At 47.5% G+C, this 17804-nt stretch overlaps 1 protein-coding gene across 4 annotated transcripts in view; it reads right to left on the bottom strand.

The window, feature by feature from the left end:
- Window positions 1-17804, bottom strand: part of LOC134933318 (putative uncharacterized protein DDB_G0290521) — a 147450-nt gene that overhangs the window by 86390 nt on the left and 43256 nt on the right. For 3 of the 4 annotated variants that reach the window (XM_063928425.1, XM_063928424.1, XM_063928426.1), the window contains one exon: window positions 15988-16720. The exons of the other annotated variant lie outside the window; for it this stretch is intronic. In XM_063928425.1, the coding sequence (XP_063784495.1) occupies window positions 16035-16720 (686 nt within the window). In that variant the 3' untranslated portion in view covers window positions 15988-16034. Of the gene's footprint in view, window positions 1-15987; window positions 16721-17804 lie in introns of those variants that run through there. 4 annotated transcript variants of the gene reach the window in all.

The raw sequence follows: 17804 nt of genomic DNA, 5'->3' as shown, positions 1-17804 counted from the left end.
ACCTGTCTATAATCCTACAAAATTCCTTACTTTGTGCAAGTGTACCTAGAAGAATTGATGCTGTTTTGAAGGCAAAGGGTGGTCAAACCATCTATCAGTCTAACACTGTATAATTGTTTTTTTGGGGCCATCTCTGGCCTATAGATGGTACTAGACCACTATGTTAAACATAAATATGGTTTCTCTCCATACATACCTCACAAAAAAGAAAGCCTTCATATATAAAGTATACAAGGAAAGCTATAGTGTGAAGGATTCCATTACAAATTACAAAAAAAAACCCAACACATACAACTACTTGCAGCTAACGTATAAACAGATCATTGTTCATGTGTTTTTGTTTAAATTCATTAATGTGAATAAAAATTGTGTTGACAGGAAGACTGTTAGCCAATCACGTCGACCTCTGTAGGACTTATGCTCTGAACTGTACTTTGAAAATCTGTTATTTAGTAAATCTTCCGCTTAGAGTTGCATATGGTTTTGCTATTGTAGGTTTTAAAATCCTTTCATGTTCTTGGCACCTTTGACCTAGGCAAAGTTTATGATAAAAACACAAATAAGTGGTCGATCCACTTGAATCCATGGTATGGGGGCTTGATATTGCTGAATGTTACAGGAGAACATTTTTATATTGGATCAACATTCAAGTGTGGTAGACTTTTAAACATCTTGCCATGACGCTGTGAACCAACGTGAGAAATAAATAGTAATTCCCCTTTTTGTATCCAACAGCATGGGTGCCCACTCTATATATAGGTATGTTACTTGAAATAAGTGGGGACAAATAAAGAATCTATAAATAGAATGACCCAAGACTGCCTATGGAGTGCGACAATAGAATCTCCTCTATGGTGATTGCCTGCAGTTTAATTGTCTTTGTTCTAAACTGTTGGGCTTTGTTCTGACCTTTTTTGTGGTTAAAGGAAATTTCTTCCACAGAGTAGTGCATAGAGTAAATGATCTAGTCTAAGTAAAGTCTAGTAGTACAGGGAACACACTTCTTTAATTAATTAAACAAAACTTAAAAAAATGAGTATTTCTATGTATGATATATATTTCAGATCTTCATATGTAAAGGTTTAAAATCAATCATCCACCATGATAAAAAGCAAATAACTCCTTGGGGCTTTTAATAATGTTGCTGTTTTAAATTTCAGGCTTAACCGTGACACGAATCGATGGCTTGCCGCTTAGTGAATTTGCCCCATATGTACAACTGATGTGCACACTACTACATCGCACTTCATTTAATCATCCTCATTGATGCAACAAATCACATAGTACCCAGAAACCATTCTCAAGATATGACTGGAACAAACGATGAGGACAGTTATGATACATAGGGCAGAGGTGGCTGCCCGTGAGAGCAAACCGAGAGGGAGAGGTGATGAGGCAATCCGCTAAGTGGTCCAGGCACTTAGCAGAGGAAGTAGGAGGGAAGGTTAAAGTAGGTAAACCATACCATTATACACCCTAAAAAGCCCAGCATATTTCAAGCCTGTTACTTTCTTTCTCTTACGTCTTAGAGGATGCTGGGGTTCACATTAGTACCATGGGGTATAGACTGGTCCACTAGGAGCCAGTGGCTTTTTAAGAGTTTGAGACTGTGGGCTGGCTCCTCCCTCTATGCCCCTCCTACCAGACTCAGTTTTGAAAATGTGCCTGGAGGAGCTGGTCACAGCTAGGGGAGCTCTCCAGAGCTTCTCTGGTAAAAGTTTTTTTTTTGTTTTTAGAGTTTTTTTATTTTACAGGGAGGCTGCTGCCAACAGCCTCCCTGCTTCATGGGACTAAGGGGGGAGTAGTGTCTGCCCTGCGGGGTCTGAGCCACTATCTCCGCTGACAGGACACAGAGCTCCTGAGGGGGATGTGCTGTGGGGGGCGGCGTCTCTTGCAAAAGGGGTGCAGTTGATGATACAGGCTATTAGAGATATATTGAATATTGCTGATACAACACCTGAGCAGGTTGAGGAGGCTTACTTCACTGACAATAAGAAAGCCTCGCTAACCTTCCCTGCGTCTAAAGAATTAAATGCTATATTTGAGAAAGCATGGGAAAACCCAGAGAAAAAATTCCAGATCCCTAGGAGGATTCTGGTTGCTTTCCCCTTCCGTGAGGAGGATAGGAAAAAATGGGAAAACCCACCCATAGTTGACGCGTCTGTATCTAGACTCTCAAGAAAGGTGGTTTTACCTGTTCCAGGATCTACCACCTTAAAAAAGCCGGCTGATCGCAAAATTGACACTACGCTCAAATCCATATACACTGCTTCAGGGGCGATACTACGTCCTACTATTGCCTGTGCATAGATTTCCAAAGCTATAGTGAAGTGGTCAGGCAAGTTACTTGAGAATTTGGATAAAATGGATAAAAGTGACGTTGAATTGTTTTTACATAACATTCAGGATTCTGCAGGATTTGTGGCGGAATCCATGAAAGACCTTGGTTCCATGGCTGCAGGGATGTCTTCCATGTCTGTCTCAGGTCGTCGAGGACTGTGGCTGCGCCAGTGGTCTGCCGACGCAGAATCCAGGAGAGGTATGGGGACCCTACCCTACACAGGTCAGGCTCTCTTTGGGGAAGCATTGGATGCGTGGATTTCCACGGCTACAGCGGGTAAGTCACCTTTTCTTCCCTCAGCTGTACCTGCTAATAAGAACCTTTTTCTTCAGCTGCCACACAGTCCTTTTCGGGCTACTAAAACAAGAATGGCCAAGCCGTCCAACACCTTCTTTAGAGGAGGTCGGCCACAATCCAAGAAACCTGCTGAAGCGGGTTCCCAGGAATAGAAGCCTGCTTCAGGTACGCCAAAGTCCTCCGCATGACGGTGGACAGCGCTGCCTGGAGGTGGGGCCGAGACTCAGGCATTTCAGTCACGTCTGGCTGTCGTCCGGCCTGGATCCCTAGGTGCAAGATATTGTGTCCCAGGGATACAGGATGGAGTTTCAAGATCTCCCTCCTCACCAATTCTTCAAATCAGGCTTGTCAGCTTTGCTGGCGGACAGCGATATCCTACAGGAAGCCATCCAGAAGTTGGTGGAATCACAGGTCATTGTACCAGTTCCACCCCATTTACAAAACAAAGGTTACTATTCAAACCTTTTCGTGGTGCCGAAACCAGATGGTTCGGACAGGCCTATTTTGAACTTGAAATCGCTAAACCCCTTTCTGAGGGAGTTCAAATTAAAAATGGAGTCTCTAAGGGTGGTGATATCAGGTCTGGAGGAGGGGTAATTCCTGGTATCCCTGGATATCAAGGATGCGTACCTCCACATCCCGATTTGGCTGCCGCATCAAGCTTTTCTCCGATTTGCACTGTTAGACAGTCATTTTCAGTTCCAGGCCCTGCCTGTCGGCCTGTCCACAGCACCGAGGGTATTCACCAAGGTGATGGCGGAGATGATGGTTCTCCTCCGCAGACATGGGGTGAACATAATTTCGTATCTGGACGATCTGCTGATAAAGGCATCATCCAAGGAGAAGCTGTTACAGTCCATTGTTCTCACGACCCACCTACTCAGGGACCACGGTTGGATCCTGAATCTTCCAAAATCACATTTGGAGCTGACCAGGAGGTTTTCCTTTCTGGGTATGATCCTCGACACGGAAGTGCAGAGGGTGTTGCTCCCGGAGTAGAAAGCGTTGGCTATATAAGAAGTGGTCCGGGATGTCCTGAAGCCAGCCCGGGTGTCTGTTCATCAGTGCATTCGACTTCTGGGGAAGATGGTAGCCTCTTACGAAGCTCTGCAGTACAGGAGGTTTCATGCTCGACCCTTCCAACTGGATCTCCTGGACAAGTGGTCGGGATCTCATCTGCACATGCACCAGAGAATACGTCTGTCGCTAAAGGCCAGGATTTCACTCCTCTGGTGGATACAATTGCCTCACCTTCTGGAGGGCCGCAGGTTCGGGACTCAGGACTGGATCCTTCTAACCATGGATGCAAGTCTCCGGTGCTGGGGTGCAGTCACTCAGGGGGAGACCTTCCAAGGAAGGTGGTCAAGTCTGGAAGCTGGACTACCAATAAACATTCTGGAACTAAGAACCATCTACAACGGTCTTCTCCAAGCGGCTCATCTTCTGCGAGATCGAGCCATTCAAGTACAGTCGGACAATGTAACGATAGTGGCTTACATAAACCGACAGGGCGGAACGAAGAGCAGAGCTGCAATGTCAGAGGAGGTAACCAGAATCATCCTCTGGGCAGAAAAACACGCGTTGGCGCTGTCAGCAATCTTCATTCTGGGAGTAGACAACTGGGAAGCGGACTTCCTCAGCAGACACGATCTCCATCCAGGAGAGTGGGGACTCCATCCGGAGGTGTTCATGGAGGTGACAGATCTTTGGGGTGTACCTCAAATAGACACGATGGCCTCTCGTCTCAACAAGAAGCTTCGGCTGTATTGTTCCAGGTCGAGGGTCCCGCAAGCCGTGGCGGTGGACGCCCTAGTCAGTGACTCCGTGTGTGTTCCAGTCAGCGTACATGTTTCCTCCACTTCCACTCATTCCAAGAGTTCTAAAATTCGTAAGGAGAACAAGAGTTCAGGCAATCCTCATTGCTCCGGACTGTCCAAGGAGGGCGTGGTACGTGGATCTTCTGGATCTACTGCTGGAAGAGCCAAGGCCTCTTCCTCTTCGGGAGGACTTATTGCAGCAGGGGCCGTTCGCTTATCAAGACTTACCGTGGCTACGTTTGATGGCATGGAGGTTGAACGCCAGATATTGGCTCGGAAGGGCATTCCTAGCAAGGTTATTCCTACTCTGATACAGGCTAGGAAAGGAGTTACGTCTAAACATTACCATCGTATTTGGAAGAAATATGTATCTTGGTGTGAGTCCAAGACGTTTCCTATGGTGGAGTTTCAACTGGGATGTTTTCTCCTCTTCCTGCAAGCAGGTGTGGATATGGACCTGAGGTTGGGATCCGTAAAGGTCCAGATTTTGTCCCTATCCATTTTCTTCCAGAAACAATTGGCTTCCCTCCCTGAGGTTCAGACTTTTCTGAAAGGGGTTCTACACATCCAGCCTCCCTTTGTGCCACCTACGGTGCCCTGGGATCTTGACGTGGTGTTACAGTTCCTCCAATCATATTGGTTCGAGCCTCTACTGGAGGTTGAAGTCAAGTTTCTCACATGGAAGGCTGTCACTTTGTTGGCCTTAGCTTCTGCTAGGCGTGTGTCAGAGCTGGGGCTTGGTCTTGTAAGAGCCCCTACTTGATCTTCCATGAAGATAGAGCTAAGCTCTGTACACATCCGCAGTTTCTTCCGAAGGTTGTGTCGGCATTTCATGTCAACCAACCTATTGTAGTGCCAGTTGCTACTGACTCCTCAATTTCAATAAAAGTCCTTGGATGTTGTAAGGGCTTTGAAAATCTATGTGAAGAGGACTGCTCGTCACAGAAAATCAGACTCTGTTTGTCCTGTATGATCACAAGAAACTTGGGTGTCCTGCTTCTAATCAGACAATCTCTTGCTGGATCAGGTTCACTATCCAGCATGCGTATTCTACGGCAGGATTGCTGTGTCCTACGTATGTTTAGGCCCACTCCACTCGTAAGGTGGGTTCTTCCTGGACGGCTGCCCGGGGTGTCTTGGCTTTACAGCTTTGCCGAGCGGCTACTTGGTCTGGGTCGAACACAGTTACAAAGTTTTACAAGTTCGATACTTTGGCCTCTGAGGACCTGAAGTTTGGTCGATCAGTTCTGCAGGAGCCTCCAAGCTTTCCCTCCCGTTCTGGGAGCTTTGGTACATCCCCATGGTACTAATGTGAACCCCAGAATCCTCTAGGACGTAAGAGAAAATATGATTTAAATTACCTACCAGTAAATCCTTTTCTCGTAGTCCGTAGAGGATGCTGGGCGCCCGCCCAGCGCTTCATGATCCTGCAGTGGTTACTTGGTTCAGTCCTGCTTAGTTCTTGGTTAAGTACTTTTTTATTACTTGGTAAGTTATTTTGTTCAGCCGTTTCTGATGTTTCAAGCTAGTTTGCTTGGTTTGCCTTGTGTGTGAGCTGGTGTGAATCTCGCCACTATCTGTGTAAAATCCTTCTCTCGAAGATCTCCGTCTCGTCTGGCACAGTCTGGTAGGAGGGGCATAGAGGGAGGAGACAGCCCTCACTCTCAAACTCTTACAGTGCCAGTGGCTCCTAGTGGACCCATCTATACCCCATGGTACTAATGTGCCCAGCATCCTCTACGGACTACGAGAAAATGATTTACCGGTAGGTAATTAAAATCCTATTTCTCTGACGTCCTAAGTGGATGCTGGGGACTCCGTCAGGACCATGGGGAATAGCGGCTCCGCAGGAGACAGGGCACAAAAGTAAAAGCTTTAGGATCAGGTGGTGTGCACTGGCTCCTCCCCCTATGACCCTCCTCCAAGCCTCAGTTAGGTTTTTGTGCCTGGCCGAGAAGGGTGCAATCTAGGTGGCTCTCCTAAAGAGCTGCTTAGAGTAAAAGTTTTGTTAGGTTTTTTATTTTCAGTGAGTCCTGCTGGCAACAGGCTCACTGCAACGAGGGACTTAGGGGAGAAGAAGTGAACTCACCTGCGTGCAGGATGGATTGGCTTCTTAGGCTACTGGACACTAGCTCCAGAGGGACGATCACAGGTACAGCCTCGATGGGTCACCGGAGCCGCGCCGCCGACCCCCTTGCAGATGCTGAAGAGAGAAGAGGTCCAGAAATCGGCGGCTGAAGACTTCTCAGTCTTCATGAGGTAGCGCACAGCACTGCAGCTGTGCGCCATTGCTCTCAGCACACTTCACACCAACGGTCACTGAGGGTGCAGGGCGCTTGGGGGGGCGCCCTGGGCAGCAATGAAAGTACCTATGCTGGCTAAAAATACATCACATATAGCCCCTGAGGCTATATGGATGTATTTAACCCCTGCCAGGTTGTCAGAAAAACGGGAGAAGAAGCCCGCCGAAAAGGGGGCGGGGCCTATTCTCCTCAGCACACAGCGCCATTTTCCTACACAGCTCCGCTGCTAGGAAGGCTCCCAGGCTCTCCCCTGCACTGCACTACAGAAACAGGGTTAAAACAGAGAGGGGGGGCACTTATTTGGCGATATTATTATATATTAAGATGCTATAAGGGAAAACACTTATATAAGGTTGTCCCTGTATAATATAGCGTTTTGGTGTGTGCTGGCAAACTCTCCCTCTGTCTCCCCAAAGGGCTAGTGGGGTCCTGTCCTCTATCAGAGCATTCCCTGTGTGTGTGCTGTGTGTCGGTACGTGTGTGTCGACATGTATGAGGACGATGTTGGTGAGGAGGCGAAGCAATTGCCTGTAATGGTGATGTCACTCTCTAGGGAGTCGACACCGGAATGGATGGCTTATTTAGGGAATTACGTGATAATGTCAACACGCTGCAAGGTCGGTTGACGACATGAGACGGCCGGCAAACCAATTAGTACCTGTCCAGGCGTCTCAAACACCGTCAGGGGCTTTAAAACGCCCATTTACCTCAGTCGGTCGACACAGACACGGACACTGACTCCAGTGTCGACGGTGAAGAAACAAACGTATTTTCCATTGGGGCCACACGCTACATGTTAAGGGCAATGAAGGAGGTGTTACATATTTCTGATACTACAAGTACCACAAAAGAGGGTATTATGTGGGGTGTGAAAAAACTACCTGTAGTTTTTCCTGAATCAGATAAATTAAATGAAGTGTGTGATGATGCGTGGGTTTCCCCCGATAGAAAATTATTGGCGTTATACCCTTTCCCGCCAGAAGTTAGGGCGCGTTGGGAAACACCCCTTAGGGTGGATAAGGCGCTCACACGCTTATCAAAACAAGTGGCGTTACCGTCTCCAGATACGGCCGCCCTCAAGGAGCCAGCTGATAGGAGGCTGGAAAATATCCTAAAAAGTATATACACACATACTGGTGTTATACTGCGACCAGCGATCGCCTCAGCCTGGATGTGCAGCGCTGGGGTGGCTTGGTCGGATTCCCTGACTGAAAATATTGATACCCTTGACAGGGACAGTATTTTATTGACTATAGAGCATTTGAAGGATGCATTTCTATATATGCGAGATGCACAGAGGGATATTTGCACTCTGGCATCAAGAGTAAGTGCGATGTCCATATCTGCCAGAAGATGTTTATGGACACGACAGTGGTCAGGTGATGCAGATTCCAAACGGCACATGGAAGTATTGCCGTATAAAGGGGAGGAGTTATTTGGGGTCGGTCCATCGGACCTGGTGGCCACGGCAACAGCTGGAAAATCCACCTTTTTTACCCCAAGTCACATCTCAGCAGAAAAAGACACCGTCTTTTCAGCCTCAGTCCTTTCGTCCCCATAAGGGCAAGCAGGCAAAAGGCCAGTCATATCTGCCCAGGGATAGAGGAAAGGGAAGAAGACTGCAGCAGGCAGCCCATTCCCAGGAACAGAAGCCCTCCACCGCTTTTGCCAAGTCCTCAGCAGGACGCTGGGGCCGTACAAGCGGACTCAGGTGCGGTGGGGGGTCGTCTCAAGAGTTTCAGCGCGCAGTGGGCTCACTCGCAAGTGGACCCCTGGATCCTACAAGTAGTATCCCAGGGGTACAGATTGGAAATTCGAGACGTCTCCCCCTCGCAGGTTCCTGAAGTCTGCTTTACCAACGTCTCCCTCCGACAGGGAGGCAGTATTGGAAACAATTCACAAGCTGTATTCCCAGCAGGTGATAATCAAAGTACCCCTCCTACAACAAGGAAAGGGGTATTATTCCACACTATATTGTGGTACTGAAGCCAGACGGCTCGGTGAGACCTATTCTAAATCTGAAATATTTGAACACTTACATACAAAGGTTCAAATCAAGATGGAGTCACTCAGAGCAGTGATAGCGAACCAGGAACCAAGGGTACCTCAGGTTCGTGGTACAAAACTGTCACTATCAGTGTCAGACACTGCCGTTTGGATTGTCCACGGCACCCCGGGTCTTTACCAAGGTAATGGCCGAAATGATGATTCTTCTTCAAAGAAAAGGCGTCTTAATTATCCCTTACTTGGACGATCTCCTGATAAGGGCAAGGTCCAGAGAACAGTTGGAGGTCGGAGTAGCACTATCTCAAGTAGTTCTACGACAGCACGGGTGGATTCTAAATATTCCAAAATCGCAGCTGTCTCTGACGACACGTCTGCTGTTCCTAGGGATGATTCTGGACACAGTCCAGAAAAAGGTGTTTCTCCCGGAGGAGAAAGCCAGGGAGTTATCCGAGCTAGTCAGGAACCTCCTAAAACCAGGAAAAGTGTCAGTGCATCATTGCACAAGGGTCCTGGGAAAAATGGTGGCTTCTTACGAAGCGATTCCATTCGGCAGATTTCACGCAAGAACTTTTCAGTGGGATCTGCTGGAAAAATGGTCCGGATCGCATCTTCAGATGCATCAGCGGATAACCCTGTCTCCAAGGACAAGGGTGTCTCTTCTGTGGTGGCTGCAGAGTGCTCATCTACTAAAGGGCCACAGATTCGGCATTCAGGACTGGGTCCTGGTGACCACGGATGCCAGCCTGAAAGGCTGGGGAGCAGTCACACAAGGAAAAAATTTCCAGGGAGTGTGATCAAGTCTGGAGACTTCTCTCCACATAAATATACTGGAGCTAAGAGCAATTTACAATGCTCTAAGCTTAGCAAGACCTCTGCTTCAAGGTCAGCCGGTATTGATCCAGTGGGACAACATCACGGCAGTCGCCCACGTAAACAGACAGGGCGGCACAAGAAGCAGGAGGGCAATGGCAGAAACTGCAAGGATTCTTCGCTGGGCGGAAAATCATGTGATAGCACTGTCAGCAGTGTTCATTCCGGGAGTGGACAACTGGGAAGCAGACTTCCTCAGCACGACCTCCACCCGGGAGAGTGGGGACTTCATCGGGAAGTCTTCCACATGATTGTGAACCGTTGGGAAAGACCAAAGGTGGACATGATGGCGTCCCGCCTGAACAAAAAACTGGACAGGTATTGCGCCAGGTCAAGAGACCCTCAGGCAATAGCTGTGGACGTTCTGGTAACACCGTGGGTGTACCAGTCGGTGTATGTGTTCCCTCCTCTGCTTCTCATACCTAAGGTACTGAGAATTATAAGACGTAGAGGAGTAAGAACTATACTCGTGGCTCCGGATTGGCCAAGAAGGACTTGGTACCCGGAACTTCAAGAAGGGACTTGCTTCAGCAAGTACCATGTCTGTTCCAAGACTTACCGCGGCTGCGTTTGACGGCATGGCGGTTGAACGCCGGGTCCTAAGGGAAAAAGGCATTCCAGAAGAGGTCATTCCTACCCTGGTCAAAGCCAGGAAGGAGGTGACCGCACAACATTATCACCACATGTGGCGAAAATATGTTGCGTGGTGTGAGGCCAGGAAGGCCCCACGAAGAAATTTCAACTCGGTCGATTCCTGCATTTCCTGCAAACAGGAGTGTCTATGGGCCTCAAATTGGGGTCCATTAAGGTTCAAATTTCGGCCCTGTCGATTTTCTTCCAGAAAGAATTGGCTTCAGTTCCTGAAGTCCAGAAGTTTGTCAAGGGAGTACTGCATATACAACCCCCTTTTGTGCCTCCAGTGGCACTGTGGGATCTCAACGTAGTTCTGGGATTCCTCAAATCACATTGGTTTAAACCGCTCAAATCTGTGGATTTGAAATATCTCACATGGAAAGTGACCATGATGCTGGCCCTGGCCTCGGCCAGGCGAGTGTCAGAATTGGCGGCTTTGTCTCACAAAAGCCCATATCTGATTGTCCATTCGGACAGGGCAGAGCTGCGGACTCGTCCCCAGTTTCTCCCTAAGGTGGTGTCAGCGTTTCACCTGAACCAGCTTATTGTGGTACCTGCGGATACTAGGGACTTGGAGGACTCCAAGTTGCTAGATGTTGTCAGGGCCCTGAAAATATAGGTTCCAGGACGGCTGGAGTCAGGAAAACTGACTTGCTGTTATCCTGTATGCACCCAACAAACTGGGTGCTCTTGCTTCTAAGCAGACGATTGCTAGTTGGATGTGTAGTACAATTCAGCTTGCACATTCTGTGGCAGGCCTGCCACAGCCAAAATATGTAAATGCCCATTCCACAAGGAAGGTGGGCTCATCTTGGGCGGCTGCCCGAGGGGTCTCGGCTTTACAAATTTGCCGAGCTGCTACTTGGTCAGGGGCACACCCTGGCTGAGGAGGACCTGGAGTTCTCTCACTCGGTGCTGCAGAGTCATCCGCACTCTCCCGCCCGTTTGGGAGCTTTGGTATAATCCCCATGGTCCTGACGGAGTCCCCAGCATCCACTTAGGACGTCAGAGAAAATAAGAATTTACTTACCGATAATTCTATTTCTCGTAGTCCGTAGTGGATGCTGGGCGCCCATCCCAAGTGCGGATTGTCTGCAATACTTGTACATAGTTATTGTTACAAAAATCGGGTTATTATTGTTGTGAGCCATCTTTTCAGAGGCTCCGCTGTTATCATGCTGTTAACTGGGTTCAGATCACAGGTTGTACAGTGTGATTGGTGTGGCTGGTATGAGTCTTACCCGGGATTCAAAATCCTTCCTTATTGTGTACGCTCGTCCGGGCACAGTATCCTAACTGAGGCTTGGAGGAGGGTCATAGGGGGAGGAGCCAGTGCACACCACCTGATCCTAAAGCTTTTACTTTTGTGCCCTGTCTCCTGCGGAGCCGCTATTCCCCATGGTCCTGACGGAGTCCCCAGCATCCACTACGGACTACGAGAAATAGAATTATCGGTAAGTAAATTCTTATTTTTTATTCCAATATCAATCTTTGATTCTTTCCCCTTTGCCATAGACCATACAAAACTTTACCCTGCCTTCCCAGCATTATAGCATACAGGCATTAGTGTGGTCAGAACCACCTCCTATACTGATAGTGGCATTACCAGGCCAATCAGGAGTGTGACTTTGGCTACAGTAATAGCGCAGAACATTTTATTGCCTTAAATGCTTGGGCCTAGTTTATGTTTGTGTGCAATACTTCTGTTCATGCAACTGAGTGATTTATCAGCAGACTAGAAAAGAAATATGGCCATGCTTGGTTTTACCCATATTGTACATGGTACTGGCTGCATTAGGGATGTGCAGTCAGGGGAGGCAGTGCCTCCCCTGTCATTAATGATTAAGATAATACAAAGAAGATGCATATGACACATATTCTGTGTCATATGTATCTTCTTAATATTATTCTTTGCATTGCTCCCCTCTGTATGTGTTTGGGAGGCACCGATCGTGGTGCCTCCCGTTGTCACTGGGCAAAGTATGGGGAGCGGGGGGCGGGCACGGGCGGGGATTAGCCATGGGCTGTAAAAGCCCATTGAAAATATATGGGAAAGCGGCACCATTAGTGGTGCCGCTTTCCTACAGGGACGTGCTTTCAACCTATGAAAGCACGTCCCTGTCAGTGAGGCCACAGTGATTGGCCAGCGGATCCGTCACTGGATCCGCTGTCAATCACTGTGTCGGCGACGCTGGCGGAGGAGGTGCGGGCGGCTGGATGCGGTGATGGTGCGGGCGGCGGGATGCGGCGGTGGTGCGGGGTGGCGGGTTGCGGCGGCGGAAATTTACCTTTATCCTGCAGAGTTTGGCAGCGGAGCGGTTCCAGTTTCAAAAATGGCGCCTCAGCGTCATTTTTGAAATTCAAGATGGCCGCCGCGAGCCAATCACGGCTCGCCGCGTCATCGCCCCGCCCCCTCCGGCTGACTTATATAAGTCAGCGCGAGGCGGAGGAGAGTCAGTCCGACGGCGGAGGAGGAGCAGTGAAGAGCTCCTGAAGAGAGAAGACGCCGGAAGTCCTGGCTGGGCGGCGGCTATGCAAAAGAGCTTAGCAGCTGGCGCCCCCCAGGTGAAGACGCCGGAAGCCCTGGGAAGGCGGCGGCCACGCAAAAGAGCTTAAAGGCCGCCGCCCCCAGGTGAAGACCCAGTTTAATAAAGCTTATTTTCAAGACGTGTGGTGTTTTATTTTAATATTTTCTTTACAGGTGGACTACAGGTGCCAGCGGGCCCTTTATGTCCAGGCATGCTGGCACTTGTGGTTCTCCAAGTGCCAGCATGCTGGGGCAGGCTTGCTGGGACCTGTAGGCTACCTGTAAATAACAATATTACTATTCTTTGCAGGTGGACTACGGGTACCAGCAGGCCCTTTATGTCCGGGCATGCTGGCACTTGTGGTTCTCCAAGTGCCAGCATGCTGGGGCAGGCTTGCTGGGACCTGTAGGCCACCTGTAAAGAACAATATTAACACACAATGAACCCCGCACCCACCGCCACCACGGGTGCGGGGCATAGCACTGGGCTATCAGCCCAGTGCTGGTTATTGCTCGGGAGGGGGGGCCCCATTTTTATTTTTTGGGGTTCCCACTTTCCGAGGAATTCCAACCCTGGGCTGACTGGCTGGGGGGGCAGATTAATGTTATGGCAGGGGGACACCACACTGAGTGTCTCCCCTGCTATGGCATTACACCCCCTGGCTGGTTCTGCCTAGTGCTGGTTTTACTGATGTGTTGGGGGACCACACTTTTTTTCCGGGGGGGGGGGGGGGGGGGGCTTGTTAGCTGCCAGTGCCTCCCCAACCAGTGACCTCACCGCACGTCACTGGGCTGCATGGCAGTATTATTGCCATATAAGTATTAATACCATATAAGTATACAAAACAAAAAGACATTTGCTATCATCGATAACCATAATATTCTGCAAATCTGTGTGTATGTAGCAAATAAAATAAATGGAGGTTTTGTCATAATTTGATTTTTTTTAAAAAGGACAATATAGAACCCTTAAAAGAGAGTTGTGCAATTTAATTATTGATCACAAGAAAAAGCAGAGAAATTGAATTCATTTTTAATGTCGGTTTTTACTAGAGAGGACCTAATGGTGGGTATATTATGTAATAACATAAAAGATGATACCCCGTTACTTAACACTTGTTTGAGTGAAGAAGAGGTCTGTGAGAGACTAAGAAATATTAAGACTAATAAATCTCCTGGCCCAGATGGACTTTATCCAAGGGTTTTAAATGGAGCTAAGATAAGAAATTGCAAGGCCCTTATACGTAATCTTCAGTGTTTCAATTACATCTGGATTGGTACCAAGGGACTAGCGAATAGCAGATGTCGTACCATTATTTAAAAAGGGAAGCAAAACCCATCTTGGAAACTATAGACCGGTAAGTCTGACATCTATAGTGGGGAATATATTAGAAAGTATATTAAGGGATAACATTCAGGAGTACTTAGGTGCTGCAAGAGTATTAGTAGGAATCAGCATGGGTTTTTAAGGGACAGGTCATGTCAAACAAATCTAATTAGCTTCTATGAGAAAGCGAGTGTGAACTTAGGGCCTAATTCAGACCTGATTGTAGCAGCAAATTTATTAGCAAATGGGCTAAACCATGTGCACTGCAGGGGGGGGGGGGGGGGGGGCAGCTATAACGTGCAGAGAGAGTTAGATTTGGGTGTGGTGTGTTAAAACAAATCTAAATTGCAGTGTAAAAATAAAGCAGCCAGTATTTGCCCTGCATAGAAACAATATAACCCACCCGAATCTTACTCACTCTGCAAATGTTATATCTGCCCCCCTGCAGTGCACATGGTTTTGCCCTTCTGCTAACAAATTTGCTGCTACGATCAGATCTGAATTAGGCCTTTAGACCAGAAAAAGGCAGTGGATATAATATTTTTTGATTGTGCTAAAGCCTTTGACACTGTGCCGCACATGAGGTTGATACACAAACTAAGAGAGCTTGGTCTAGGAAGCAAAATGTGTATTTGGGACAAAAATTGGGGGTATATTTACTAAGCTCCCGATTTTGACCGAGATGTTGTTTTTTCTTCAAAGTGTCATCTCGGGAATTTACTAAACTCAAATCTCGGCAGTGTTGAGGGCATTCGTATTTTTTTTACGGCTGTGTAGTAAAAATACGAATGAATACACCATCGGTCAAACGCGGCAGTTTAGGTATAGAACTCGGTCATTTACTAAGCATTCGTATTTGAAATCTCTACCGTGAAAATGCATGTGCGGCCGTGAAAAAATGCAAATCGTAAAAAAAGACAAAATAAGTAGACCTGCTTTTGAGAAGCGTGTTTACATGTGTTTCCAATTCTACATTACTCACACCTGAATTTTTGGACCTTTAAAAGGGACCCAAGCACATTTGTAACATCTCTCACTCTGAAATGGCTGCTACCGTGTGTAGTACTGATTTATTGTTTGCTGGGGGATACCTGAGACTGCTCCATGAGGCAACAATAAACCAAGGCCAGGAAACTGAACATGGTCAGCAGGTTGTACAGGTTCCGCTTAGGCTGGCCAGGCCTGGTTTTTTTAGGGGGCGTTTAAACTTGAACAAATTGCCCGATGACCAGGTTATACAGATGGTCCAGCTAAATAGATAAAACATTTTCCGTCTTTATGACCTTGTCAAACTGAACCTACACCCTGAGACAGCACGCTCTCGCTCTGTCTCAGGCCTGCACAAACTCCTGACTGTGTTGCACTTTATGGCTACTAGCAGCTTCCAGCCTGTGACTGGCGATGTAATTAGTATCTCACAGGCCACCTTTTCTAAATATTTAATTCAGGTGAGTTAAAACATACATACACGTCTATGTATAAGTGGTGCTTCTGTTATGTAATATAGCACAGTATTGTTTTGATTACAGGTCATGACACTCACCTTAAATTTTGTACTGTCCACTCAGGTTTTGGATGTCTTGGATGGCCACATAGATGCCTCTCTCTGCTTCCCTACCCAGGAGTCGCAGTGTCATGCAGTCAGGGTAGCTTTCTCTGAGCTTGCTGGCATGCCCAATGTGGTGGGTGCCATAGATTGCACACACGTTGAGCTGAGACCACCTAGGGGCAGGCAATATATTTATACCAATAGACATCTGGGCCAATCCAGTAATGTGCAGGTGGTTAGTGTAGCAAATTAAACAAAACACATATTCCGTGTGAAAAATGTATTACCTTGAACACAGGCATTTTTTGTGTAACAAATCAAAAAACATTATTTCTAACAAACTATTTGCTGCAGCCGTCATTATTATTTTTTTGTGTGTGTGCTGGGTGCAGAGGATTGCCCTGGTTCGTTGGTCCTGGTTCTGCTGGAGCGTCTAACTGGGGAGTTAACTGGGGTCTGGCTTGGTGTAGTTGTTCCCGAGCTAGAGCTTAGTTGGTGTGATGCCAACACATTAAGGCTTTGGCTGAGGTTATTTAGGCTTGCAGTGAGTTGGCTATTAGCGGCAGTGTTGCTTGCAATAATTCTGGACAGGTTCTCGTTAATCATTTGGTTGTGTTGAATCAGTTGAATGATGGCTTGTTGCTGCAGCTGTTGCTCATCCATGATGCGTTGCAGATTGGCTTGCATTTGGGTGTTGTCTTCCCTCATCTGCTCCATTGAATTGGCAATTCTGCCAACCTGAACTATCAGTCTGCCTGAGTTCCGACTGAGTCGCGGCAGATGATGGGGCAGACTGGCAAGGTATTGGGTGTGGGTGTTCAGGCACGCATAATGTTGCGCCTGTTGTGTGGCCCAACTGCTCCAAAACTCGGGGGCCATTTGTGGCTGGGGTGGTGTTGTGCTCAGTTGGGGGCTGTGGGATGTTTGGGGTGGTTGGGGTATGTCCTGCGGCGTGGTTGTCTGGGTAGGATCTATGGCTTGCAGGTGTAGTGTGTAGGTATCCTGCTGGTCACTTTCCTGCTGGGCATCCTCGGCCAAGATGGATGGTTCTGTATGGGGTTGAAGACAGCCACTATTTAGTCATTATTTAGCATTGGTCTAATTATAGCTTTACGTCAACATGCATTACTTCTTAATATTCATGTTGGTATTGATAAATAGATTGTTGGCTAAACTTCACAATTTAGCTGACCTTTTTGTATAAATATGTTGCTTTTAACGTTCACTACTCAGTTGAAAAATGTTTAAGGGAATTGTTGGACTCTGAGCCATAATTAATGTTCGAACACTAAGAACTCTAAGGGGCCCTACACACTGGCCGACCCGCCGCCGAGCTGCCCGACGGCGGATACGGCCGACGAGCGACCCGGCGGCGGGGGGGCAGTGACGGGGGGAGTGAAGTTTCTTCACTCCCCCCGTCACGCGGCTCCATAGAACTGCAGGGATCGTCCATATTGGCCTGCATGCACAGCCGACGGGGGACCAGCGATGAACGAGCGCGGGACCGCGCATCGTTCATCGCTGGAGCCTCCACACTGAAAGATATGAACGAGTTCTCGTTCATTTATGAACGAGATCGTTCATATCTTTAAAAAAATCGTCCAGTGTGTAGGGCCTATACCAAATACAAATTACTACATTTACATATTGTGTATGAAGCTTCCTTTTGAAGAACACACACAATACAATAAATGTGTTGAGCCATACACTCATACATTGTTCAAGGCAGTCAGTGGTCTGGCCCAAACTTAAACAAATATAGTGGTTAAAAATGTAAACATTAACAATGGTGGAAAAAGTCTTAAGGTGTCCTATGTTTCAAACTGGTGATGTTGGGCATGCAAAACAATTGGATGAGACTTAACATTTATGTAGCTGTTTCTAGCAAACATTTGTAAAAAAAATATTTGTTGCTATGCCCAACATCACCTCTGAAAATTATGCACAAAAAAACCCCCCATGTGCTTGCTGTTGATGATTATTACAAGGATGAATGTTTATTTGTGACACATTTTTTTTGCTGTGCACAAACAGTGGGGCAGATGAATTAACCTGGAGAAGACATAAGGAAGTGATAAACCAGTGATATGTGCAAGGTGATAAAGGCACAAGCCAAACAGCTCCAATATGTAA

This window comes from Pseudophryne corroboree, chromosome 6 (genome assembly GCF_028390025.1).
Source record: "Pseudophryne corroboree isolate aPseCor3 chromosome 6, aPseCor3.hap2, whole genome shotgun sequence".
Taxonomy (NCBI): Eukaryota; Metazoa; Chordata; class Amphibia; order Anura; family Myobatrachidae; genus Pseudophryne; species Pseudophryne corroboree.
The sequence above is the reverse complement of the archived record's forward strand: the minus strand, read 5'-3'. Positions and strand labels throughout refer to the sequence as shown.